The 25628-nt window shown below is 44.4% G+C and overlaps 1 protein-coding gene across 15 annotated transcripts in view; it reads left to right on the top strand.

Annotated features, from left to right (window-relative positions):
- Positions 1-25628, top strand: part of LRP6 (LDL receptor related protein 6) — a 179443-nt gene that overhangs the window by 7805 nt on the left and 146010 nt on the right. For 10 of the 15 annotated variants that reach the window (XM_084811342.1, XM_084811343.1, XM_084811341.1 and 7 more), the window contains one exon: positions 21130-21523. In XM_084811342.1, the coding sequence (XP_084667468.1) occupies positions 21130-21523 (394 nt within the window). Of the gene's footprint in view, positions 1-2241; positions 7180-9433; positions 14864-21111; positions 21524-21567; positions 22814-25535; positions 25624-25628 lie in introns of those variants that run through there. The other 5 variants (XM_084811353.1, XM_084811354.1, XM_084811349.1 and 2 more) reach the window with 5 other exon arrangements.

Genomic DNA, 25628 nt, shown 5'->3' with positions numbered 1-25628 from the left:
TTCTCCTTTCAATCCAACACAACACCTTCCTGCCATTCTTTGTATTCCACACTGATACACAGTCTGTTTCCTTGAAAGTCAGGGTGCGTTTAGGTCGCCATTAGTAATATACTTACAATATGATTCCTTCACAATACTAGCTATAGGCATCTGTTTTATTGCATATATCACATCAATAACAGCAGGTTTGCTCTAAAACATCTACTGCACACTGAACAGTATTGGGTGTTTTATTTTCACAGTTATACAATATGTGATATGTGTGTAACTGTGCACATATGTGCTACAAGATGTGGTGATGGGCCACTATTAGCTTGGATGGCTTGAAAATGTACAGGGTTAGACAAATTCACGAAGTCAAAATTATAGTAGCTAGATATGGAACCTCAATTTTCAAAGCTTTGATGATCAGATGCTGAGGATGACTGGATGACCATTTCCATTACATTCTGCTTGTGAGCATCTTGCTGATCACTTGGGAGAGAGAGGCTGGGATCCAAAGAGCTGCTTAGGTTCAAACCAGGAACTTCCTAGCACAGCGGAACTTTGAACAGCTGATTGTCATGCTGTATCATAAACTGTTTGTGTAAATCCTCTTGGTTTTGAAAACAGTTTGCCATGTACCATGCAGGAGTCTTCTTGGAGAAAAGCAAGAGTAACTATACATGCCTACTCAGAAGTAAACTCCACTGAGGTCAAAGGGGCTTATTCCCATATAAGTGGGTATAGGATTGCAGCCTAAAACTTCCTTGGATTCATGGTTCTGTGGATACTTCTGTGGAATGTTGGACTTGATGAACCTTTGGTCTGATCTGGCAAGGCAGTCTTTTCTTATGTGAATCTTGGAGGTTCCAAAATGTACGATAACTAAGGAACCCTTTTAAAAATTAAGATTGGAGGCACAGTTTGCCCTTAAAGTTCGTATCTCAGTGGTGGAGTATATGTTTTGAATGTGGAAGGTTGCAGGCTCAGTCTCTGTCACCATGGACCCTAATGATCTAGCTAACTACCAACCAGTAATACATATCCTATCCTGGATGATAGTGATGTTCTGGACCCATTTCTGATCCAGTTTCGCTGCTTTGATTGTCCCTGGTGGATAACCTGCAAGGAGAGAGTGGTGGGGGAGTGAGTTCCTTTTTATCCTCGTATCATGGTATCCTGGATTCCTTTCTGGGTTGGGGTCACTGTTTTGTAGTGGTTTCTAGTCCTATATGGTTGACCAGTTCCAAAAGGTTGTGTTGGAGGGCTGTAGTTTGGCGTGATGCTATGATATCTCATAAGGCTCTGTATTGTCCCCATGCTATTAACATCTGCATGAAACTGCTGGGAGATAGGATCAGAGGTTTTTGTAGTGGTTGCTAACAATACAGTGATGACATCCAGCTTTACTTCTTTAAGTCAGACCCAGGTGTAGCCTGAATAAGGTATGTGGAGGCAGTGAGGGCTGAATGAAAACTAACAAACTGAAGTTCAGTCCAGATTAAAAAATGGAGGTGAATGGATTATCAAATATTAACAAGGTATTAATGGTTGTGAATGGATTATTACCAGGGAAGTGGTATTCAGTTGGCTCTAGACAGGGTTGCACTCCCCCTTAAGAATCAGGTTTGCAGCCTGAGGCTGCTGCTTGGTCCAGCTCTGACTTTTAAAGGCCTAATTGACATGTGACCTGGATATCAAGCGCCTTTTCCCATAAAAGTCTGCCTGTCACTTAAGATCTTAGTGGGAGGCCCTTCTCTGGTGGCCCCGCCTTCTGAAGTTTGGTGGGCAGCTATAGAAGAGAGGCCTTCTCAGTGGTTGGCACCCACATTATGGAACTCCTTCTCTAAGCTTGTTTATTTTGCCTCATCGTTAGCTTTTACCTAACTAGGTGAAACTCAGCCTGTTATTTCAGGTTTTAATGGCATTTGATTGCTTTTTATGGTACCTGATATTTATATGAGAATTGATTGATGTAAAGCTTTTACCTTGCTGCCTCATTGTTGATCCTTTTTTTGCTTTTATCTGCTGTGTGACTGGGTTCAGGCACAGCGGCTTGGGTTAACCCACAACTAGCTGCATTTCTGAGGGGTGCCAGGTTGCATACGCGACCCCTGCTCGGGGATTGTCATGTCGAGTGAACCTAGCGAGTGTGGGTTATGCAAGGGCAGCCCTCTCATAACCCTGAAACATACCATGGGTTATATGAGGGTTAACTCTCACATAACCCACACTCACTGGGTTCACATGACACGACAACCCCCGAGTAGGGTTTGCATATTCCAGATGGTGGCCATGAGTGCCCCACATGCATTACAGCCTCAGTGTGGGTTGATTAACTCACAGTGGGCTGTCATGTTGTGTGTACAGCCTGTGTGTGTGTGTGTGTGTGTGTGTGTGTGTGTTTGCTTCATTTTATTCTTCCAAGCCACTTGAGGCATTTGTGGAAGGCAGGATATTAATCCCAACATAAATAACTACAATATTTTTTTTTAGCATATGTAAGGGTAAAAATTATTGTCCTTCAAAGGAACCATTATCTGCATCTCATGTTTCTTCATGAGCATGGCTCCTGAGTAGAAGGTGGCAAGCCCATGAAGCAGGCATTTCTTTTGGAGGGCAGGTCATTCTGTTGCCCTCTTTGCATTGAGAATGATTGATCCAGTCAGTCACAATGCAGAGACAGCAAAATTGACTGATCCCAGTAGATGCTTAGGGGAGGGGGGGGGGGGAATGAATCATGCGGAAGTGTAAGTAGCTGCTAACTCTTGTGGATGCATGCTTTTTCTCACAGTATATAGTGAGAATTACTGAAATATTTGCTTCTCATCACACTCACGCTTCAGCTGAACCTTTTTTGAGTTTAAAGTTCAGCTAATACACTATCCAAAGGCATAGCCATGTTAGACTGTTGCAGCAAAAACAGAAAAGAGTCTTGTAGCCTCTTAAAAATTAACATATTTCTTATGGCATACGCTTTCATGGACTAGTTTATTTTGTTGTTTCTGTTAATACTACACTGTTTGCCATGGTCTGCTTTTGGTGTATTGGACCATCAAAGTCTTTTGCTGAAACACTTTCAGTAAAGTATTAAGCAATGTGATTATAGTGTTTGTGGCTGAGGTTAATGTAGCTGGAAGGTAAGATAAAATGGCATTACTGCAAACTGTTAAAAACGAAGAGGAATATGTTGGCATTTCTGTTTTGGATGAAATTGTAGTTTGTCAGATGTCTGAAAGTGACCATATCTGCATCAACTTGCCAAATAGGAAACTTTAAAAGAAACCCACACATTTAAAGAAATTCATTTTCAGAGTGTATAGAGCATGTATTTCTTTACCTGCTATTATAACCATAACTTGTTGAGATGACGAACCCTACACACCTCATTTTCAAGTCCCAACAAACGTATAAATTTGTTTATGTACCTGCATTCATGTAGTGCAGGGGTGGACAACATATGGCCCCCACCTCACCTCCCAGTGTGGCCTCTGCCACCCCCTAGTTTGCCCCTCGCCCTCCACTGCCCCCACATCCTGAAAAAAAGTGGACAATTTTTTAAAATGAAAACAAATGGTGTCCAGAGCAAAATGAAGCACCCAAAAGGTAAAATCTAACTTGTTTGAAACAAGCTAGATTTGACCTATTTGGCACTCTGTAGTGCTCTGGACACCATTTTTTCCATTAAATTTGTTTTCTGTATTGCCTGGAAGACTGCAACCTGTGGAGGGGGAGGGTCCAGGTGGGTGAATTGTTGCTTACCCCTGGTTTAGTGAATATAATTTTTTTCACTGCTGCTGCATGTGACTTGGAAAACATTCTGGTATGCCCATGAAATCTGAAGTCTTACTATTTGAAATGAAGCTGTTGTGAGCAGAGATAAGATTTGGGCAGAACAGTCCTATGCATGTTTATTCAGAAGTAAGTCCAACTATGAGGACTTGAATGGGGCTTACTCCCAGGTAAATATTCATAGGATTGCAGCCTAAAAATGGGTGGCCGAATGTGGATGCTGTTGATTCTTTTTGCATGAGGCAGTAGTTGGTAGGCAGGTTGAGCTAAAACACAGTGAGGGAACAATCCTCTGTGGATTGACGGTCACCTCTGGCCCTGGGGGCAACCGCCTGTCCAATGCAGGGCGTGAGGAGCGGATCTCCTCCCCCCTCCCCCCTCCCTGCTCTTATGGCTAGACAGCTGATTTTGGCTGTCTAGCTGCGGGACCTCGGAACACAGGGAGCGGCGGCTGGGCGACACATAGGATGTGTCGTACCGGCATTTCCAACCTCTCCACCCTGCCCTCAGGAATGCCCCATTTTCATTGCTCCCTGCTGGTCTTATGAGCGCGGCACGCACAGTGATCTGTGCTACCTACGAGAGTCAGGGTTGTTTTTCTGGGAACCAACCTATCCTATGGCCGTCTAGCAGCTGACTAGTGGCCGTAGAATTGTGCCGTAAGCTAGATAGGGGCAGTGAAGAAGTTACTGTGTGTTTGTGGAACAGTAGGCATAATCTAATAAGGTGATGATCTCCATTAATGAATTTCCTTTATGGTTGGAGGCTGAGTCAAAATACTGAGTCTGTCTGCATTCAGACGTCATGGTAAGCCAGATATTTTTGGAAATTCTGGCATATCATGAATGAGCAAACACGTTGATCCACATTGCTCGATTGCTCCCGCTTAGCTCTTACTAGCAGCAGGAACAGCTAAACAAGCCAGGGGTTCTCCATTCGTGGTTTGTTTACTGTGATGTTCAAACCAGGAACTCTGGCTTGTTGATCTAATAAGCCAGAGTTGGTTTTTAGGTTTTGACTCTGGCTTGTTAAGAGAGCAACAAACCAGAGTTCCAGTTTGGACGTCAAACTAAACAAACCATGGGCGGAGAATCCCTGGCTTGCTTAGCTGCTGCTTCTGTGATTCTATGCTGCTGGCAGGAGCAGCCAAATGAGACCAATCAGGCAGTGTGCTTGCTGATTTCACCCTTATTTCCAGTTATATTCCTGCCCATGGCTTTAATTTCTCAGGTTCTGCTAGCATAAGCTACCTGAAAGGTGATTTCCATAAACTGACTCCTCTAATTCTCCCTTGCATCTGAAACTCTCTCAGAACTGCTACTTGGTCTCTCTCTCTCTCTCTCTCTCCAATTTAAATACAACCTCTGCCTTAACCTCACAGTCATAATCTCTAACAAAAACAAAGCACAAGTATGTGTAACTGCATTTCCTAACACTCATCCCCTCTTGTCCTTACTTCATCCTTCCCCACCATTCCCTTCATTGTTTGCTGCATTTTTGAAATTTAGATTGTAAGCTCCTTGGGACAGGGATCTGCTTTTTGTTGTCACTGCTTATTTCACTTGTAAAGATGGCTTGAGTGCAGATGGAGAAAAACTCCGTAGTGGACGCAGTCAAACACTGGTGTGTGCTTATGGTCAGCTATATTTAGGGGCAGTGAGGGCAGCAAAGAAACGAATGTGTCTCTGCCTCTGTTGAATCCTCTATATACCACCCAGTGGAGATTTTCAGGTTAGTCAGAGGCCTACTGTGATATTGTTGCAAGGCACTTCCACAATAGAATCTATGGATCTGCTTGGATTTCGATTTCAGTGTTAAGGCAGGTGAATTAGTTGAGGTATCCAGAGGATAGCCGTGTTCAGTTTCCTTGGAAGAGTTTCAATTGGGACAGCTTGAGGACATTGACAAAATGCTTGGACAGGTTCGTGCAATCACTTCCATATAGGATCCTTGTCCCTCTTGGCTTATAAAACCTCGCCGAGAAAGAACAGCTGGCTGGGTCAGGGAGGTGACCAATGCCTTCTTGTGAGAGGGAGTAGTCCGGAATCACCTGAAAGAGACAGTGGTGAGACCACTCCTGAAGAAATACTCCCTGGACCCGGAAGATCTCAGTAACTTTAGGCTGGTGACAAATGTTGCTTTCCTGGGGAAGGTCCTTGAGCAGGTGGTTGCCAATCATCTCCAGATGCTCTTGGATGAGACTACCTGGATCCATTTCAGTTGGGGTTCAGGCTGGGTTTTGGCATGGAAACAGCCTTGTTAGCCCTGCATGATGACCTATATTGGGAGAGAGACAGGGGGAGTGTGACTTTGTTGATCCTCCTTGATCTCTTGATGGCTTTTGATACCATTGACCATGGTATCCTTCTGGGACGATTGTCTGCGCTGGGAATGGGAGGTACTGCCATTGGTACTGCCAGTGGTTTTGCTCCTACTTGGATGGTCAACTCCAGAAGGGGGTGCTTGGGGGATATTGCTCCACCCCATTGATTCATTCTCCAGGGTGGGATTCTGCAGAGGTTGTTTTTGTTCTCCCTGCTATTTAACATCTACTTGAAAACATTGAGTGGGGTCATCAGGAGTTTCAGAGTGTGTTGTCATCTGTTTGCTGATGACACGTAGCCCTATTTCTCTCTTTCATCTTCAGCAGGTTAGGCTTTGGATATGCAAGACTGGTGCGTGGCTGTGACAATGGACTGGATGAAGGCTGATAAACTGAAGCTCAGTCCAGACAAGACTGAGGTGCTGTTAGTGGGTGGTTCTAGACAGGATGGAGAGTGCTCAACCTGTTCTGGATAGGGTTACATTCCCCTTGAAGGAGCAGGTTTGTAGCTTGTGGGTTCTCCTGGAGCAATCATTGTCACTTGAGGCTCATATGGCTTCAGTGGCACGGAGTGCCTTCTACCAACTTCTACCTTCTACCAGTGGCCCAGCTGTGCCCCTATCAGGACAGAGATAAGTTGGCTTCAATAGTCTATGCTGTGGTAACCTCCAGGATGGATTACTGCAAAGCGCTCTACATTAGGCTGCCTTTGAAGATGATTCAGAAGCTGCAGCTTTTGCAAAACGCAGTTGCCAGATTGATAACGGGGACCAGAAGATCCAAACATACAACACCAATTCTGGCCAGCTTGCACTGGCTTCCTGTACATTTCCAAGCCTGATTCAAAGTGCTGATTTTGACCGATAAAGCCTTACACAGCTCTTTACTGCGATATCCAACAGAATGTCTCTCCCGACGTGAACCTACCCATATACTACGCTCATCATCTGAGGTGCTCTTCCAAGTGCCTCCTCTGAGGGAGACTCAGAAGGTGGCAACAAGAGAAAGGGCTTCCTTGATGGTGACCCCCTGATTATCCCCAATGAGGTCTTCCTGGAGCCAATGTCATCTTTTCGGTGGCAGTTAAGACCTTTCTCTACTCTCATACATTTGGCAGCATATGATAAGGTTTTTAATTGGGTCTTGGGATTTCTTATAGTTGGTTGTTAAAATTGTGTGTTGTCTGTTTATATGTTTGTATGTAAATGGTTTTATATTATGTACGATATTGTATTTTTAAGGTTTTTCATCTTTGCAAACACCCGGAGAGCTTTGGCAGTGTAGAAGTGTAATGAATGACTGAATGTGTATGGATTAGACTACAGGTTTTGCATAAGTGACTACAGTACTTAAGTATAGTCTTATATATAGGATGAACTTGCACAGGAAAATCTTCTTCCCATTATTTCAGTAATGTGTACTTTGATGAATTGTAGCTTTAGTGGTGCTTAACATAGATGTCTGGTCTTAAGGAAGGAAAGCCAGTGTGGTGCAGTGGTTAGTGTTGGACTAGGCCTGGGGAGACATGGGTTCTAGTCCCCACTTGGCCATGAAGCTCACTGAGTAACTTTGGGCTAGTCACTGACTCTCAGCTGAACCTACCTCTCAGGGTTCATAGATAAACAATGGAGAGGAGGATGATCATGTATGTTGCCTTGGGCTACTTGGAGGAAAGGCAGAATATAAATGTAACAAATTACATTTCTCAGAAGCAAATCTTCAGGCAAATCCAACTTCAGCACACATTAATGTATTAACCACCCTCCTTTTGTTGAACGCTGAAGGACAAATATTCCCTCTGTGTAGAAAGGAGGATCTTTGCACCATCTTATCTCCTTGTACAACCAAGATGTGACATCAACACTGTCTTTTCACTGTCCCCAGTTCTCATTAACTCCCTAGCATATATGTACAGTCTGTCGGTTTGGCGAATGCCTCCCCTCCAAGGGAATGTGGGAACAAGCAGTATGAGTAAAATAATGTAAATGAATAGTACTGGGGATTCCAGCTTTTAGTTGGAAAATGAAAGAAAAGAGTCTTTCTGGAAATGGGACAAAAATGGGGACAATGTTTTGCTAAATTTTTAGATTAACAACTGCTGGCATGGTCTAAAGTCTTTCAGTGTCACAATCTTGCTGAAGTTAAGCAGGTCTGGATCTGATCAGTGATTGAAGGCTAGACTGCCTAGGAACCCGATGTTTCCATTTCTGAATCCAAATGTTGGCATTGACCTTTAAAGCCCTAAATAGGGACCAGAGTATCTAAAAGAACCAGAGTATCTAAAGGAACATTTGTACCTGCTCAGACCCCTAGGTCATCTTCAGAGGCCTTTTGGGTGCCCCGGCTGAAAGAAGTTAGGAGGGTTGCTACAAGGGAGAGGACCTTCTCAGTTGTGGTACCCCACTTATGGAATGCTCTCCCCAAACAGGTTCACCTGGTGCTTATGTTGTTATCTTTCCAGTGAAAGGCTTGAAGAGACCTAGTTCTAGATTAGCTAACCATTCATAGATGTGTTAAATCTCTATGATTCTATGATTCTTCCCATTGCATGTGAACAGGAGTGGGAATACTCAAGCCCAAGGCATTGTTACATGTAGATGTAGCAACAAATGAGGGCTTGAACCAAGGCAATGCCTCGCTCAGCATTATCTCATGTTTAATGTCAATCACTGCCTTATGTTATTTGGATGCCTATTGTTTTGCTGAATATGGGTCCAGTCAACCGCAGGAGATCTGCAGAGCAGAGATGACTGTTTTTGTTCCCGTTTGGAGATACTTGTGGTTGTAGCAGGCGATCTGTAGGAGAACCTTGCTATGCTGCTAGGTTTGCCCCTCACCGAGGCTGGGGCCAAGCAGCCCTCAGTCCTATTTTAGCCAGTAAATGACATAGAATCATAAAATCATAGAATAGTAGGGCTGGAAGGGGCCTACAAGGCCATCGAGTCCAACCCCCTGCTCATTGCAGGAATCCAGGTCAGAGCATCCCTGACAGATGGCTGTCCAGCCTCGTCTTGAATGCCTCCAGTGTGGGAGAGCCCACCACCTCCCTAGGGAATTGGTTCCATTGTTGTATTGCTTTAACAGTCAGGAAGTTTTTCCTGATGTTCAGCTGGAATCTGGCATCCTGTAACTTGAGCCCATTATTCCGTGTCCTGCACTCTAGGATGATCAAGAAGAGATCCTGGCCTCCTTCTCTGTGACAACCTTTCAAGTACTTGAAGAGTGCTATCATATCTCCCCTCAGTCTTCTCTTCTCAAGGCTAAACATGCCCAGTTCTTTCAGTCTCTCTTCATAGGGCTTTGTTTCCAGTCCCCTGATCATCTTTGTTGCCCTCCTCTGAACCCTCTCCAGTTTGTCTGCATCCTTCTTAAAGTGCGGTGCCCAGAACTGGACACAGTACTCCAGATGAGGCCTAATCAGTGCTGAGTAGAGGGGAACTAGTACTTCCTGAGATTTGGAAGCTATGCTTCTATTAATGCAGCCCAAAATAGCATTTGCCTTCTTTGCAGCCACATCACATGGTTGGCTCATATTCAGCTTGTGATCAACCACAATTCCAAGATCTTTCTCGCTTGTAGTGTTGTTGAGCCACGTCTCCCCCATCTTGTAACTGTGCATTTGGTTTCTTTTTCCTAGGTCCAGAACTTGGCATTTATCCCTATTAAACGTCATTCTGTTGTTTTCTGCCCAGCGCTCCAGTCTATCCAGATCACTTTGAATTTTGTTTCTGTCTTCCAAAGTATTAGCTATCCCGCCCAATCTGGTGTCATCTGCAAATTTGATCAGCATTCACTGATCATCATCATTAAAGTATTACGCCACCTACACAGTGGCATTCTTGGCTTTACAGAAAATTTGACAGTAGGCTGTGGTTAAAAAATTGACCGCGACTGGGTTCGCATGAGCCACTAACCAATGATGGTTTGTTTTCCAAAGTAGCCCATGATGGTTTGTTTTGTATGTCATCTGTGAGCTGTTTTTCCCGCCCACAAGGGGTTATTTCCCCGATATAAGCCACCCTGAGAACCCATGATCTGCAATAGGATTATTTTACCTATGGTGGATTAGCGTGTCGCCTACAGAGCTGTTTCGGAGATCAGCCGAGCAACAGATTGCACTGCCAGTGGCCCTCCAACCCCTTTGCTGCCTGATTCCTCCCTCTCTCCCCCCTCCTTCGGCAATGTGTCCTGCAAAGTTGCTTTTGCCTGGGCGGTTCTCGAACAGTTTCACCCGCTGTTAGATCCTCACTTTTCCATGGAAAAGCAAAGTTGTGCAATTATCCAACAGCACATCTGGTGCCTTCCCACAAGTGGAACCTGTTTATTAAATTTCATCCCATTCCTGTAAACTTTCAAGGAGTTGGAGGCACCCTACCCCTTTTTGGTGCAACGCTCCCTTGGGTCCCTGTCAGGCCCTAATCTCCCCATTGTGGGTGTGCCACAGTGGAGGAAGGAGCCATTTCTTAGGGACTTCAGCCTAGTAATATTCCAGGGGACTTAAGGAGTGCAGACAGCCCTTGGATCCCTAAGCATGGATACCCAGGAGGAGTGTTGTGGCAAAACCTCTCCATCGTGCTTCACAGAGGGCTTTTTCACACAACCATCAGAGCAAACTGCTCATGCTCTATCTGGGAGACTTTCCCCAGAGAAGGGAGAGAAGGAGGAGAAGGCACGCATGAAAGTTAGGGTGCGCCATTGGAACTGGAAAAAAGGTGGGCACAGTCATAGAACTGTGGGGCAGCCCAGAGGCCCAGGCGATCCTTAACACCATCAGGCATGACAAACTGTTTCTGTGGTTCTCCATCCAAACGCACCAACTCAGCAGATGCTTCTTCCCTTCCCTACAACCCACGAGACTGAACCTCCCCCACAACTTTCACCACCAGCATCAGCCCCCAAGCCAGCCACCCAACTCGCCCCCCAACCTAGGCATGATGCCAGATAGTGCCTTAGTAGATCCAAAGCAGATTTAAGCAAGCCCAGTTTTAAGCAAGCCAAATAAGCTGCTTGGTATGCCAATAAACCGTTTCTTTTTATTCTGTGTTGTTGTTTTGCTCCTGGCAAAGGGGGAGCTGGCAAAGGCTTGGACATTGGGGTGGTGAGTAGGGAATATAAAATTTCTCCCCATCCCTGCAAAGCTTCAAGGAGTTCGAGACCCCCACCTCTTTTGTTGCACATAGGCGGAGATAGGGCTTGGACATGTGGCTTGGGAAGCGGCACAGCGGTGGGAGGAGTGGGCAGGAGCAGGAAGGAAGGCCTTGAGAATCAGGGTGACATAGGTTGGTTAGGGTGGTGGGGATGCGGGGAAGGATTGACATAGGGTTGAGAACAGTGGGGAGCTAGTGGAGACAGAAGTTGTCCCTAACATGAAGCGGACCAATCAGAGACAGGTTGGTGACGTAGTGGCAGTGCGAGGGACAACAGGATATGGTTTTCACCGCAAAGGAAGCTGGGATACTTGCCCATCCGGGCGGGAGGACTGGGGGGAGGGGAGAGAATAAGCTAGGTTGTGTAGCTTATGTGTCAGATCTTGTGATGGGGCACAGTAGGCTATTTGCAAAATAACCTAATGTGAACAAGTAAGTTGACCACTGTGTCAACTCTAGATTTCAGTTTGTTTTGTTGAATTTTACTCATGATGGCTTTAGATATTTTATATGTCACTTCAGAGCTTTAACTGTCAAAAAATCATTGTTTATGGCTGTTGTGAACTGCCCTGGGAGTTTTGTTATACTAAAGGGTGGCATAAAATGTTTTAAATAAACAAGCGTTAGCCAGAAGCAGAACTGTTTTATAGAATCAAGTTTGTTCTACTCTGAGTACGAAGAAGGGTAATTACACTTTTTTGATAGCAGTTTTTGCAAAAATGTTCTAGTTTGCCATTTTGGTTTTTGCAAACATCTTGTTAAATTAGCCAGCGTTACTGAAGCGGGGATCCCTGCAAGAATTTTAAGCAGAGTATATAATTAAGAGTGTATGTTAAATTTTAAAATATCTCCTGAGAAATCTGTGTTCCAGGTTACTCCCTTTTCAATAGCCAGGATGTATCATGTGCTCTCAGCTTAACTTTCATGTAGAATGAAGCAGGTTTTTGAGTATAAAAACATCTTAGAATATCTGCACACACAAGGGCTGGGAAAAAGCCCTGAAAAGAAATCACTTGGCATGGCTGCCCTAAGTCATTCTCCTTATCCCTTCCATGCTAATTAGAAATACACTTTCATCCTAAATTGCCTTGGACCATGAGTGCAAAGATCCAGGAAGCAAATAAGCCATTGGTACCACTCCTGCCCAGTATCCTTCCTGACTGAGCTGGCGGTGGTAGTCTCAAGTGTGGTGTTTGAGGAACTCAGGACAGTGGTTCTGGGTGACTTTAACGTCCATGCTGAGGCTGTCTTTGGAGCTTTGTCTCTGGACTTCATGGCCTCCATGACAACCATGGGGCTGTCTCAGTCTGTCATCAGCCCAACACATGAAGCAAGGCATACCCTTGATTTGGTTTTTGCTCCAAGCTCTGAGAGGAGTAATCTGAAAATGGGGGGCGGGGGTCCAAGTAACCCCATTGTCCTGGTCAGACCATTTCCTGGTGAGATTTGAACTTCAATTTGAGCTGTCAGAAATGGATTATCCTTTCCCTTCGCAATCAACGCCACAATAGACAAAGCTTCAGGCTAATACGACTTTATTTTGCTAGAGACTAGCCTCTCTGTTTTGCTAGAGACTAGCCTCTCTGCAAATGCAGATTCAAGGAAACTCTCAGACTGCCCCAGGCCCTAAACAGTTTCTAAGCAGAGGAGATGAACCAGAGGTTAGAGAAGTTGCCAGCAGATTAGGTATGAATCTCACGGCCAGGCTTGCTCTGCATTGATGTGGCTCCCTCCTACGTTGGCTTCCAAGAGTGGCTACCTGGGCGAAGCATCTGAGCCCTGCCCCTAACTTTTCCTGCTTAGCTTTGCGATGTACCCTACCATCGCTCAAGTCATGCCCCACCTCCTCCTCCTCCTCCTCAACTTGAGTTCCCATGGTGGAGGGAGGGGGGCAGGGATTGAGCCTGAGCCATCTGTTTGTCAAAGCCTTCTGAGGAATCTCTCCTAGCATCTAGCTGCTCTAGGGAGGGGAGGGTCCCTCCCCCATGCTTTGATCTAGCCATTCTAACTCTGACTTAGAATCTAAGTTGTCAGACATCTGAAAGGGCTGGGGTACTCATCCTTGACAACGGTGTTACTCCTGCGGGGGGTGGGGGACCCATTCAGATGGTCTGCCCCAGGAGATTGATGAAATCCAATGGATTTCTGAAAGCCCTTTGGGATTTTGCAGTGGAGAAAGCTGGTGATCTAGCTGAGGCCCTAGTCTCACTGTGGTACAGTGAGATGCAGAGGGTCAATGACTTGATTGCACCCGAGTGCCCTCTCCGACGCTGTGGAGCCTGCTCTGCTCCCTGGTATGCTAGGGAGCTACGGTCAGTGAAACAGGCTGGACATCAGGTAGAGTGCAAGTGGCACAAGACTCGAAATGAAGACAATCGAGCACACTGTAGAGCACATAATCCTGCCTATTGTGTGGCAGTGCGGGCAGCAAAGAAGGCTTGCTTTGCTGCCTTCTCAAGTAGCTGTCCAATATAGCTCTTTTGGGTGGTCTGGTGGCTGTTAACAGTCTCCCCAACAAATGCGGCCCTGGTCCCCTCAAGGACCTGACCTGCTGTGACCTTTTTGCATTGCACTTTGAGGACAAAACCGCTCATCTATGCAGCTAACTTGACAGTGTTGTTAGTGCAGCTCCGGTTGAAGTGTTTAACGCCACCATCTGCCTGATTTTGTGGGAGCAGTTTCAGTTGCTGCGGCCTGATGACGTGGACAAGGTGCTTGCAGCATTGCGACCGACCATGTGCCGTCTTGATACTTGCCCCCCTGGCTAATCAAACCTAGCTAAGGGGGTATGACTAGATGGGGCCAGGGTGTTGTGAATGCTTCTCTATGGGAAGGGGTGGTTCCTGCTGTTCTTAAGGAGGCAGTAGTGCATCTACTCCTGAAGAAGCCCATTCTGGACCCAGTGGTTTTAGACAACTACTGCCCAGTTGCAAGTACCCCTTTCTTAGGGAAGGTGGTAGAGAGGGTCATGGTGGAACACCTGCAGGGACTCTTGGAGGAAACTGATTATCTAGACCCATTTCAGTCTGGGTTTCGACCTGACTACAGGACTGAATCAGCCTTGGTCACCCTGATGGATGTCCTTTATTGAGAGAGGGGGAGGGGGAGCGCAACCCTGCTGATTCTGATCGATCTCTCATTGCCTTTTGATACCGTCAACCATGATATCCTCCTGGATTGACTCTGTGGGATGGGCATTGGAGGCATTGTGTTACAGTGGTTCTAGTCTTACCTGCAGGGTCGATTTCAGAGAGTAACATTGTGTGACCATTCCTTGGCCCCTTGGCAATTGAGCTATGGCGTTCTGCAGGGTACCATCCTGTCCCCAATGTTGTTTCACATTTACATGAAGCCGCTGGGAGTGTTCATTAGGGGACTTGGGGCCAAGTGCCATCAGTATGCTAATGACACACAGCTCTATCTCCCTGTGACATCTGAATCAGGTGAAGTTGTGCAAGTCCTGGATCAGTGCCTAGATTCAGTAATGGGCTGGATGAGGACCAATACACTGAAATGGAATCCTGCCAAGATGGAAGCCCTGTGGGCAAGTGGTTCCTGGGTCTGGGAGATAGGCTCATTGCCTGCTCTGGACGGGGTTGCACTCCCTCTGAAAGATCAGGTTGGTACTCTGATGGTACTCCTAAATCCATCACTCTCGCTGGAGGCCCAAGTGGCCGTGGCAGCTCAGAGTGCCTTTCACCAGTTCGGCTGATTCGCCAGCTGTGGCCTCTCCTGGACAGGGATCGCTTGACTACGGTGGTAGAGGCGCTAGTAACCTCAAGATGGGTTTACTGCAAAGCGCTGTATGTGGGGCTGCCCTTAAGGCTGCTCCAGAAGCAGGAGTTAGTGCAAAACGTAGCAGCTCAGCTGTTATCGGGAGCTTCCCCGTTCCAGCATGCAACCCCTTTGCAGAGGGAACTGCACTGGCTGCCTATTTGCTACCGGGCCAGGTTTAAAGTTTTGGCACTAGTGTGCAAAGGCCTAAATACTTTGGGACCAGGATACCCCAGAGAGCACCTTCTCCCTTACCAACCTGCCCAGTCACTGAGATCATCATGCTCCTGGTGGTTCCACATGGACCTATAGCTCAACTGAAGTCCACCTGGAGAATAGCCTTCAGATCCCTTCCTATGGAACTCCCTGCCTCTGGAGGTCAGGCAGGCACCAACACTGTGTTGTTTTCGGCACCTCTTGAAAACAGCTCTTTTCCAGGAAGCCTTCCTTGGTTGATCAGCCTCAGTTTTATTGGCACTCTGTTTTTTAAAGAATAATTTCAATATGTTTCATTCTCTTATATTCATTTTATCTCTTGTTGTTCACCGCTCCGGAATCTGTTCAGATGTGGAGCGGTATACAAATGTTGTAAAATAAATAAATAGGGATGCTAGATACACCTGAATTGCTGCAGCAGTAAAGAAGCTAGTTTCTTTTCTACCTGGATCCGAAATCTTGTAAGAAGAAGAAAAAGCACATTTGCCTCATACTATTTGCCCTGTCAAGACAAGTGTTATATTTTCAAATGAACAGGAGAGCATTCAACAAACTCACCAGAAGTGGTACTAGTAGCAAATGGGGACATTTCTGCTTTTCTAAGGGAAAGTACTGGTCCAAATTATGTGGATGTGTCATGGAGTTGGCCCTCATGGAATGAAATTGAATGGAATCAGCTTCAATAAGCCATGCGTAAAATGGTAGTAAAAGCTGGTTGCTCTGAAGTCCCTGTCTGTTTTTACTGGGGAGCTGAGAACAATAAAGTAGATGGGATGAGAGTTGGAAAGCAAGAGGTGGAAAACTCAAATAAGCTCTGACAGAACACAGCTAAGCAGGGTGGATTGATCTAAATCCCAGCAGCATGATTTAAATCAAATTTTGCAATTTGAAATTATTATTATTTTTTTTTACTAAGCACACTTCCCTCGCCCTACCTCCCAGGACCTCTCAAAGTACTTAAGTTGAGTTTTGGGCTTGCTTTATAGTAAAACAGTGTTTGCTATGAACAGTATGAATCATTTGTTGTTGTTGTTCAGTCGTTCAGTCGTGTCCGACTCTTTGTGACCCCAGGGACCATAGCACGCCAGGCCTTCCTGTCCTGCGCTCTCTCCCGGAGCGTGCTCAAGTTCATATTCATTGCATCCGTGATGCTATCTAGCCATCTCATCCTCTGCCGTCCCCTTCTCCTTTTGCCTTCAGTCTTTCCCAGCATCAGGGACTTTTCCAGGGAGTTTTCTCTTCGCATTAGGTGGCCAAAATATTGGAGCTTCAGCTTCATTATCTGTCCTTCCAATGAGCACTCAGGGTTGATTTCCTTTAGGATGGACTGAGTGGACCTCCTTGCAGTCCAGGGGACTCGTAAGAGTCTTCTCCAGCACCACAGTTCGAAAGCATCAATTCTTCGGCACTCAGCCTTCCTTATAGTCCAGCTCTCACAGCCATACATTACTACTGGGAAAACCATAGCTTTGATTAGATGGACCTTTGTCGGCAAGGTGATGTCTCTGCTTCGTACTATGCTGTCTAGGTTTGCCATAGCTTTCCTCTCAAGGAGCAAGCGTCTTTTAATTTCATGGCTACAGTCACCATCTGCGGTGATCTTGGAGCCCAGGAAAGTAAAATCTGTCACTGCTTCCATTTCTTCCCCTTCTATATGCCAGGAAGTGATGGGGCCAGATGCCATGATCTTAGTTTTTTTACTGTTGAGTTTCAAACCAGCTTTTGCACTCTCCTCTTTCACCCTCAACAAGAGGCTCTTGAGATCCTCTTCGCTTTCTGCCATTAGGGTGGTATCGTCTGCATATCAGAGGTTGTTGATAATTCTCCCAGCAGTCTTAATTCCGACCTCTGATTCATCCAACCCGGCATTTCTCATGATGTACTCTTCATATAAGTTAAATAAGCAGGGTGACAATATGCAGCCTTGTCGTACTCCTTTCCCAGTTTTGAACCACTCGGTTGTTCCATGTCTGGTTCTTACTGTTGCTTCTTGACCCTCGTACAGGTTTCTCAGGAGACAGGTAAGGTGGTCTGGTACTCCCATCACTTTAAGAATTTGCCACAGTTTGTTGTGATCCACACAATCAAAGGCTTTAGCGTAGTCAATGAAGCAGAAATAGATGTTTTTCTGGAATTCTCTTGCTGTCTCCATGATGCAGTGAATGTTGGCGATTTGATCTCTAGTTCCTCTGCCTCTTCTAAACCCAGCTTGTACTTCCGGTAGTTCTCGGTTCGCATACTGCTGAAGCCTAGCTTGTAGGATTTTGAGCATCACCTTGCTGGCATGTGAAATGAGCGCAATTGTGCTGTAGTTTGAACACTCTTTGGCGTTGCCCTTCTTTGGAATTGGAATGTAAACTGACCTTTTCCAGTCTTGTGGCCACTGCTGAGTGTTCCAGATTTGTTGGCATATTGAGTGTAGCACTTTAACAGCATCATCTTTTAGGATTTTAAATAGCTCGGCTGGAATACTGTCATCTCCGCTAGCTTTGTTGTTACTAATGCTTCCTAAGGCCCACTTGACTTCACTCTCTAGGATATCCGGCTCAAGTTCAGTGACCGCGCTATCATGGCTATCAGGGACATTCAGATCTTTCCTGTATAGTTCTTCTGTGTATTCTTGCCACCTCTTCTTAATCTCATCTGCTTCTGTTAGGTCCCTGCCTTCTTTGTCCTTTATCTTGCCCGTTTTTTCACAAAACGTTCTCTTGAGATCTCCAGTTTTCTTGAAGAGATATCTAGTCTTTCCCATTCTGTTGTTTTCCTCGATTTCTTTGCATTGTTCATTTAAGAACATTTAAGAATCATTTAGCTCTATAGTAATTTTGGCTTTGTCACCCTCCCTTGCATTGCTAAGAGTAGAACTCTGCTGCCTGGTCTTAAGAATTACAGCATACTGGTTTGCAACTGAATAGAACCTTTATGTAATCTAAAGACATGACAGGCACATGTCTTTTATATTGTAGAATTATGCAAGAATATTAAGCCAGGATCATTTAGTTCAGGGGTGCATAACCTGGGGGCTGCATGTGATCCCCCTCCAAGGCCTTAACTGCAACCTCCTGGATGCCATGACTACCTCATCACCAAATTCCCGTCCTGCCAGTTTCCTGCCAATTGCATTGTTGCAACCAGTGATACAGATAGCTATTTCCAGTGAGGAAACAGTGTTCTGTATGAGGGTCTCTGAGGGTGGGGGTAGTGGAAAGCCTTTTGTCCAGGATTGCTGGGGTGAGACGGGGGAGGGAGAGAAGGCTCTCTGCTCCCACAGTGATCTTCATACAGACCTCTCTTTCCCTGCTGTTGCTAGCAGTGAGGAAAGAGTGATCTGTATCTGGGTCACTTGCAGGGTGGGGTGTATGTATGTGTTGCATATGCTTGTGTAGTCCCCACCCCCAGTTCAGAATCTGTTCTTTTTAAAATGTTTTAATTATGGGGTTTTATTCTTGCTGTTCACTGCTCTGAAATCTTTGCTGTGGAGTGGTATATAAACATTGTAAATAAATACATAAATAAATAACTGCTACAACATCAGAGACACAGGACTCTGTCGAACAAAACCCAAGCTGTCAACAATGCACATTTACTGTCAAGAATGCAGAATCCTCTCACATGTTGGGAAACTGAGCATAAATGTCTATCAGTAAAATATACTTTAGATCAATAATTTTAATAAGGAATGGAAGAACTAACTATGCTGGGAATCTTACAGAGAGGATTAAAAAAAACATTTTCCCCCCATGGCTTCATTATTTCCCAACATTGTACATCTTTACTCTTTCTATACAAGTGTTCTTATTACATAGCTTTTAGAAATTGTTTTGCGGGGAGTAAAGGCTGGGTAATAATATATACATACTTTGTCTTAAATTCTAAAATTGAAAGCTGTTCAATTTTTGAGGGTGGGGGCATGGTCCTCAGGAAAAAAAATGGGAGAAAATGGTTCCCCCCCCCAAAAAAAAAATATTTCCAGTTTTTTTTCTGGGCCTTCCCATCTCTACCCCTCTTTGAGGATCAGTCCCACTAAACAAAGCAGAACTTGCTTCTAAGTAGACATAGATTAGACCAGGCTACAGCAAGTGTGCAGCACTTTCTAGAAGCAAGATATTAGGCCAAATAGTCTCCAGGAAGGTATATTTGCAAGAAAGGTGCTCAAATGGGTGGTTGTGGTGGAATTCTAGGCACTCATAGATGACACTGATCATCTGGATTCATTTCAGTCTGCTTTCTGTTATGGGTTTGGTGCTGAAATGGTTTCCACATTGCTTGGTGTGCTGCATTTGTCTTGGTAGGTCACAAGTTGTGCAGGTTTGGCCTACACTGTAATGTTTTTAAAACTGTTTTTATTGAGAGGGAGGAAAATCATACATTTTTAGTAAGAAATAGAATAATTTAACAAACAGAATAACATTAAAAAACTGAAATGTACTAGGAAAGATGTAGAGTCAGTAGATCATTATAATGGGGCTTACAGTGCAATCATATGCATGTATACTCAGAAGTAAGCTTCATTGAGTTCAGTGAGACTTAGTACCAGGGAGGTGTGTGTAAGATTGCATTCTTAATTTACTTAGGTTGTAACTAAATGCAAATAAGCTGTGCAGCACATAGGACTGGACAGTCTGCTTACCAGTCTGCTAAGGAAGTGTATACATAAGTGTATGTGTGAGAGACAGAGACAGAAACTCTTCTTGACTCCACATAATTGCAAAAGAATTGCCTTGCTAGATCAGGCAAAGATCTAGCATTCTTTTTCCAACTGTGGCTAGCCTCTTGAAACTCATTAGTAGGGTGAGATTGTGATGACCACACATTATTGTTGGTCCCTAGTATATTGTCATCAGAAGTACTTTGTCTCTGAACATGAAGGATTCAGTTAGCTATCCTTTTGGGTAGTAGCCTTTTATAGACCTATCCTCTGTGAATTTGTCTAATCTACTTTTAAAACCATCTCTAATACTTTATTTATTGCTTATTTAAAGTATTTTTATCCCATACCTCAGCGAAACAAGGCTCTCATAGTGGCTTACGATCAATCAGCAAAAAAGACAGTGATTGTTGTTACATCTTGTGGCAAAAAATTCCACAAGTAAATTATGTGTTGTGAAGAAGTGCTTTTTGTCCGGTTGTCCCTAATGCTAGTCAATTGTACGTCTCTTGAGTTCTTATTTTATTTATTTATTTATTATTAAATTTATTAATCGCCCATCTGGCTGGTCACCCAGCCACCCTGGGCAATGTACAACATACAATAAAAACAGCCTAAAACAATAAAATTCTACAATAAAAACATTTTCTAAAATACCCTAACCCACCCCAAATGCCTGCCTGAACAACAACGTTTTTAATGCACAACGGAAGCTCATTAAAGAGGGGGCATGACGGAGTTCCCTAGGGAGGGAGTTCCACAGAGTGGGGGCCACCACAGAAAAGGCCCTCTCCCTCGTCCCCACCAGTCTATCTGTCCTGGCTGATGGGACAGAGAGAAGGCCATCCGAGGCTGATCTTGTTAAGCGGCCTGTCTGGTGCTGCTGGAGGCGCTCCTTAAGATAGGCTGGGCCGGAACCATATAGGGTTTTAAAGGTCAAAACCAACACCTTGAATTTGGCCCGGAAAACAACTGGTAACCAGTGCAACTCCTTCAGCACTGGAGTGATGTGATCTCGCCGGCGGCTGCCTTTAATCAGGCAATTCTTACTTGTTGTAATGCTAGAGTGAAGTATAGATGTTATGGCAACCGTGTTCCCCCTTATTTCTTCAGAAAGGTGATAGCTGTGGATGTTAATATTTATGATGTATTAACTTATTGGTCACTTCATGTAGCTTTTTGTTTATTGAATCCTTAATTTGTGCATTAATGTATTTCTGGCTTAATGTGTTTCTCTTCTTTCAAAGCTTCTCCACTGTTGCTGTATGCAAATCGGCGTGATCTACGATTGGTGGATGCTGCACAGGTAAATGAGAATGCTACGGTTGTGGTGGGAGGCTTGGAAGATGCAGCCGCAGTGGACTTCGTCTTCATGCATGGCTTGATATTCTGGAGTGATGTAAGCGAAGAAGCCATTAAGCGAACTGAATTCAACAAAACAGGGAGTGTGCAAAATGTGGTTATTTCTGGGCTTTTGTCACCTGATGGGCTAGCTTGCGATTGGCTGGGCGAAAAACTATACTGGACAGATTCCGAAACAAACCGGATTGAAGTTTCCAATTTAGATGGATCTTTGCGAAAAGTTTTATTCTGGCAAGAGTTGGATCAACCCAGAGCAATTGCCTTAGATCCTGCAAGAGGGTAAGTCTGTTGTCGTTTTATACTTTTACTTTTGTGTGTGTATGTATCGGGGGGGGGGGGGACTTTTTCTCATTCTGTAGAGATTCCTAGATAGAGCTTGCAGATCAAAAATGATTTATCTCTGTGTGAGCAGTTTGAAACTATATCCCTGTTCTGCTGCAGTGGTGCTTCAAGGTCAATCTTTGGCAGCAAAGCACACTTTCTCTGAATTTCTGCTTGTGTTCCAAAAAGCTGTTCTGTTCTTGAATGACACAAATTAAGGTCAGTGACTCAAACTAAGTGTGTTAGTATTCTTTCATTTAATAGCTTTTAATTGCAACTTTTCCCTCTCATTCCTAACCTGGTTTTGTATTTTCATGGCAATAATTATTATTAAAAAAAATCAATATCAAAATCAATACAATTGGCAATTTATAGCATAACAGCAAAAAATCTTGCAATCTAAATTTTGGCAGTGGGAGAGATAGGATGAATACAAGCAAATGCATTTACACATGAAATATGCGTGTATAAATCTAAGCTTGAGACCAATGTTTTTCAAACATGGTTTCAAAGTCAAAGAATGGCGTGATTCCTCAGAGGTAAAATTGAAGCTTCATCAATAGGTAATGGCAGACAAATTTCTGTTAAAGACAGCTTGCCCATGGATGACTGATTTTCCCCTGCAATGAGCAGCTTTGAAGCAGCTTTGGATGTATGTCTGAGGCAGACTTTCAGTTCATGCAAGGTGATAATGAGGCCCAGCAAGCCTTTGTGAAAGGTTTATGCTCCTTAGCACACATCCTCAAATCCTCTGCAGTGTGCAGGGATTCCTTGGTAGACTAGTCAAATGGAAAGTGTTGACTGGCCTGGATGGAGGCTGCTCTTGTCTTCTTATTTTTCAGTGTTTACTAGGCATGTTATTTACTGAGCTAAGAAATATCTGTCTTGAGAGATTAAACCAACATAGCCTCTCTGTGCCTGTTTGCAAATGCATTCCTGTGTATAACACTAGCCCTTCTCCATATGGTTTTAATCACAACTCATAAAAGCTAGTGTGGGCTACAAGATTTAATGGCTTCCGTGAAATTGTCATTTTAAGTGTTGCCAACAGCTCATTAGTAACATTTACTGGGCTTCCCTCGTTTTTTTTTCTTGTTGTTGTATCTTCATCTTGTTGTTGCTCTGAGACTGAAGTTATTTTGACAGGTGAAATGCCAAGCTGGTTAAATCCCGCAAAGATGATGTGGAATGACCTATTTCTGTGCATGCACAGATTCAGTGAACTTTGTGTTGAGGAGTCATGGGAATGTAAGTTGTTAATGCTATCACTAAACATATTACTTGAAATCAAGCACCACATATCTAAATTGAACTTGCTTTCAAGTAAAAATGCTGGAATATTGACAGGGCTTTATGCCTTGCATTGGCTATTCATTCCAGTGTTTCCATGTTTCCTGTATTGCATTCCATTGTGCAGATTACTACATCAAGAGCTGCTGAATTACAGAATGCAAATAACAATTTTGGGAAGATTTAACTTTTGTATGTGGTACAGTTTTACAAAAACAGATCTAAGGGATGTGTAACCCTGTTTTGCAACTAGGATTGCCACCTCGCTGGAAAACTATTGACTGACAAGATTTGGAGTTTCTCTTCCTCCCTTTTGTTCCTGGTCAAAGGAAGCAAAAGCTGTTTTTTTCTGCTCATGGAGGATAGATCTAGCAATGATTATTTGTAATTGCACTGTAAGGAACATCTAGAAATAGTAGATGCCAGTAGCTCTAGGGTTATCTGAGGGTTTTTTAACCCTCAAATAATCCACGATGCCTGGGTTTGCATGACACAACAGGCTGTGGTGCAGCCCCGCCATGGCTTGCATATTCAGAATGGTGGCCAGCATGCATCTCGAAGCCCCATGGGTGAACTAACCCATGGTGGCTTATCATGATGTGCAAACTGTGTCAGGATGCCGCTGAATACCAGCTGTTGGGAGCAACAGTGGGGAAATGCTGTTGTCATCATGTCTTGCTTGTAGATTTCCTAGAGGCATCTGGTTGGGCAGCGTGGGAAGCTGGATGCTGAACTAGTTGGACCTCTGATCTGATCCAGTGGAGCTCTCCTTATATTCTGGTTTTTCTTCTGTTTTAAGCGTGCCTTAAATCCTATTTTCCACATACATGCAGAACACGCCTGTGTATGACATAGGAGGTGTATGTGCCTTCAAACTGCTGCTGAGGTACTGCTGCACCTCCTCTGGGCCTCATTACCTGTTGTGAGCAGCAGTGAGGAGGAGCCTGGCTGGAGGTGGACAATGACGATGAATTACAAGGAGAAACTACACCACAGTGGGTGGAATGTATCCACTCATTATTGAACTCTGCCAGTTATCTGCCCTACTACCCATGTTGACCTGTTCTGCCTGAGTCCTGTTGGCATAATGTATATTATGATGGCTTGTGATCTGTAGAGAAGCTGATTCACATTCTTGAGTGATCCGCCTTGCGTGGATTCTGAATGAATTCTCTGCCATAGTGTCAAGCCCCTGCTGGAGGACTCTTCCTGTAAGGAGCTAGAGTTCCTAGAGATGGATGTTGTCATAGAACATCAATATCAAGAGACCTGGGGGAGGCTTGCCCCTCAGGTGAGAGAACCATGGTTCCATCCCCACAGGAAGAGGGCAGCTGTGCTTCCAAGACAGAGGCTAAGTGACCCCCCAGTCCCAGAGAGTGTCATTGCCTTAAGAAGCAAATCAGAAAACTCCAAAGAAGGACTCCTCAAGAGGAGGGAATGCCTTAGGAGGAAGGCTTGTAATATACCGTAGCTGAGCCTTGGGTGGGGCTCAGAAGGTTCTGGTAATATAAGCCAGCATTATCAGTCTAGCCTTTGCTGAAAACAGTGCCCTTTCTTCAGCTTCTCATTCCTGGTGTCTTGTTTTCCTGACCTTGATTTGTGTTTGGGCATCTGTGTTATTGATCTTTGGACTTCTGCCTGATGCTGCCTTCTGGACTTTGATTCTGCTTGACTGATATATTGTGCGTTTGACCTTGGGTACTCCTCTGACTACTCTGGAAAATCCATGTTTGCCTGGTAAAAGTGTGCTTCACCTTTGCTTGGTTGTCTTCTCTGTTGTAATCAACTCTGAACTAGTTGGAGCAGGACACATAGGTCCACTGATTGTCCTTTTGGACTACAAACTCAGATTCAATGCTTCCCATCTATAACATGGGCAAAATGTTCTTAAGACTATATTCTAAATATTTGATTCCTTAATCTTATGGTGCATATATGTCAGTTGACATGTGTGCTGTGGTTGAATGTCCACTGGACTACAGCTTCAAGTGACAAAAACAAGGCACAACAATCCTCCGGCTCACGCACTCCCCTCTCTTCCTTGGGCATGTCCATGAGGAGGAGTTCAGAAGCTTTTGTTTCTGTCTTTGCTTAACCACCCCTTGTTGTAACATCCAGACCAACAAATTGTGGTTAATGTTAACTGTGGTTTGTTATTTCAAACAAACCATAATTAAAATTTACCACAGTTGGTTGACTGAGATTATTTGTGGTTAAGCAAATACAACAGTAAATGTTTCCGAACTACTTCTTACAGTTGTGCTGCAGGGGAGAGTGCATGAACCTGAGGCTCACTGCAGCTTGTTCTTGTAATGCTAAATTATGGTTTACGTGGCATTTGATCAGGGCCATAGTCTGCAGCTGGGCTCATCTGCTTGAGTTATGTACTTTTAGTTCTTGCTTTGTGATAATGACACATTTGAAGTCTGGATTTTGTAGGTTGATCTCTGTTGGCTTGGGATCATATGTAGATGTATCATTTGGTAGCAGGGATTTGGTAGCACATGGAATAACTGATGAACAGAGCAATTATTGTGGGCTCTGCCTCTTTACTATAGGGTGCTGCCCTCGGCTCCACCCAGGTACTGGAACACTGTCTTTCAGAAGTTGGCAAACCTGTCATAACTGTCTGTCTTAAGAAGCCACAAACCCAGAGGTGATTATGTTTTTCGTACTACAGATTATGACAGATGTTGAGTGTGGTATAGCAATCAGCAAAGAAACAATCAAGGTTTGAGTTGGAACATGAGGAATGCCTGGTTAACAAGGTAAC

Source organism: Heloderma suspectum, chromosome 7 (genome assembly GCF_057233095.1).
Source record: "Heloderma suspectum isolate Gila_16-S chromosome 7, 16-S_ref, whole genome shotgun sequence".
Lineage (NCBI taxonomy): Eukaryota > Metazoa > Chordata > Lepidosauria > Squamata > Helodermatidae > Heloderma > Heloderma suspectum.
Note: the sequence above shows the minus strand (reverse complement) of the source record. Positions and strands in the feature narration are given on the sequence as shown.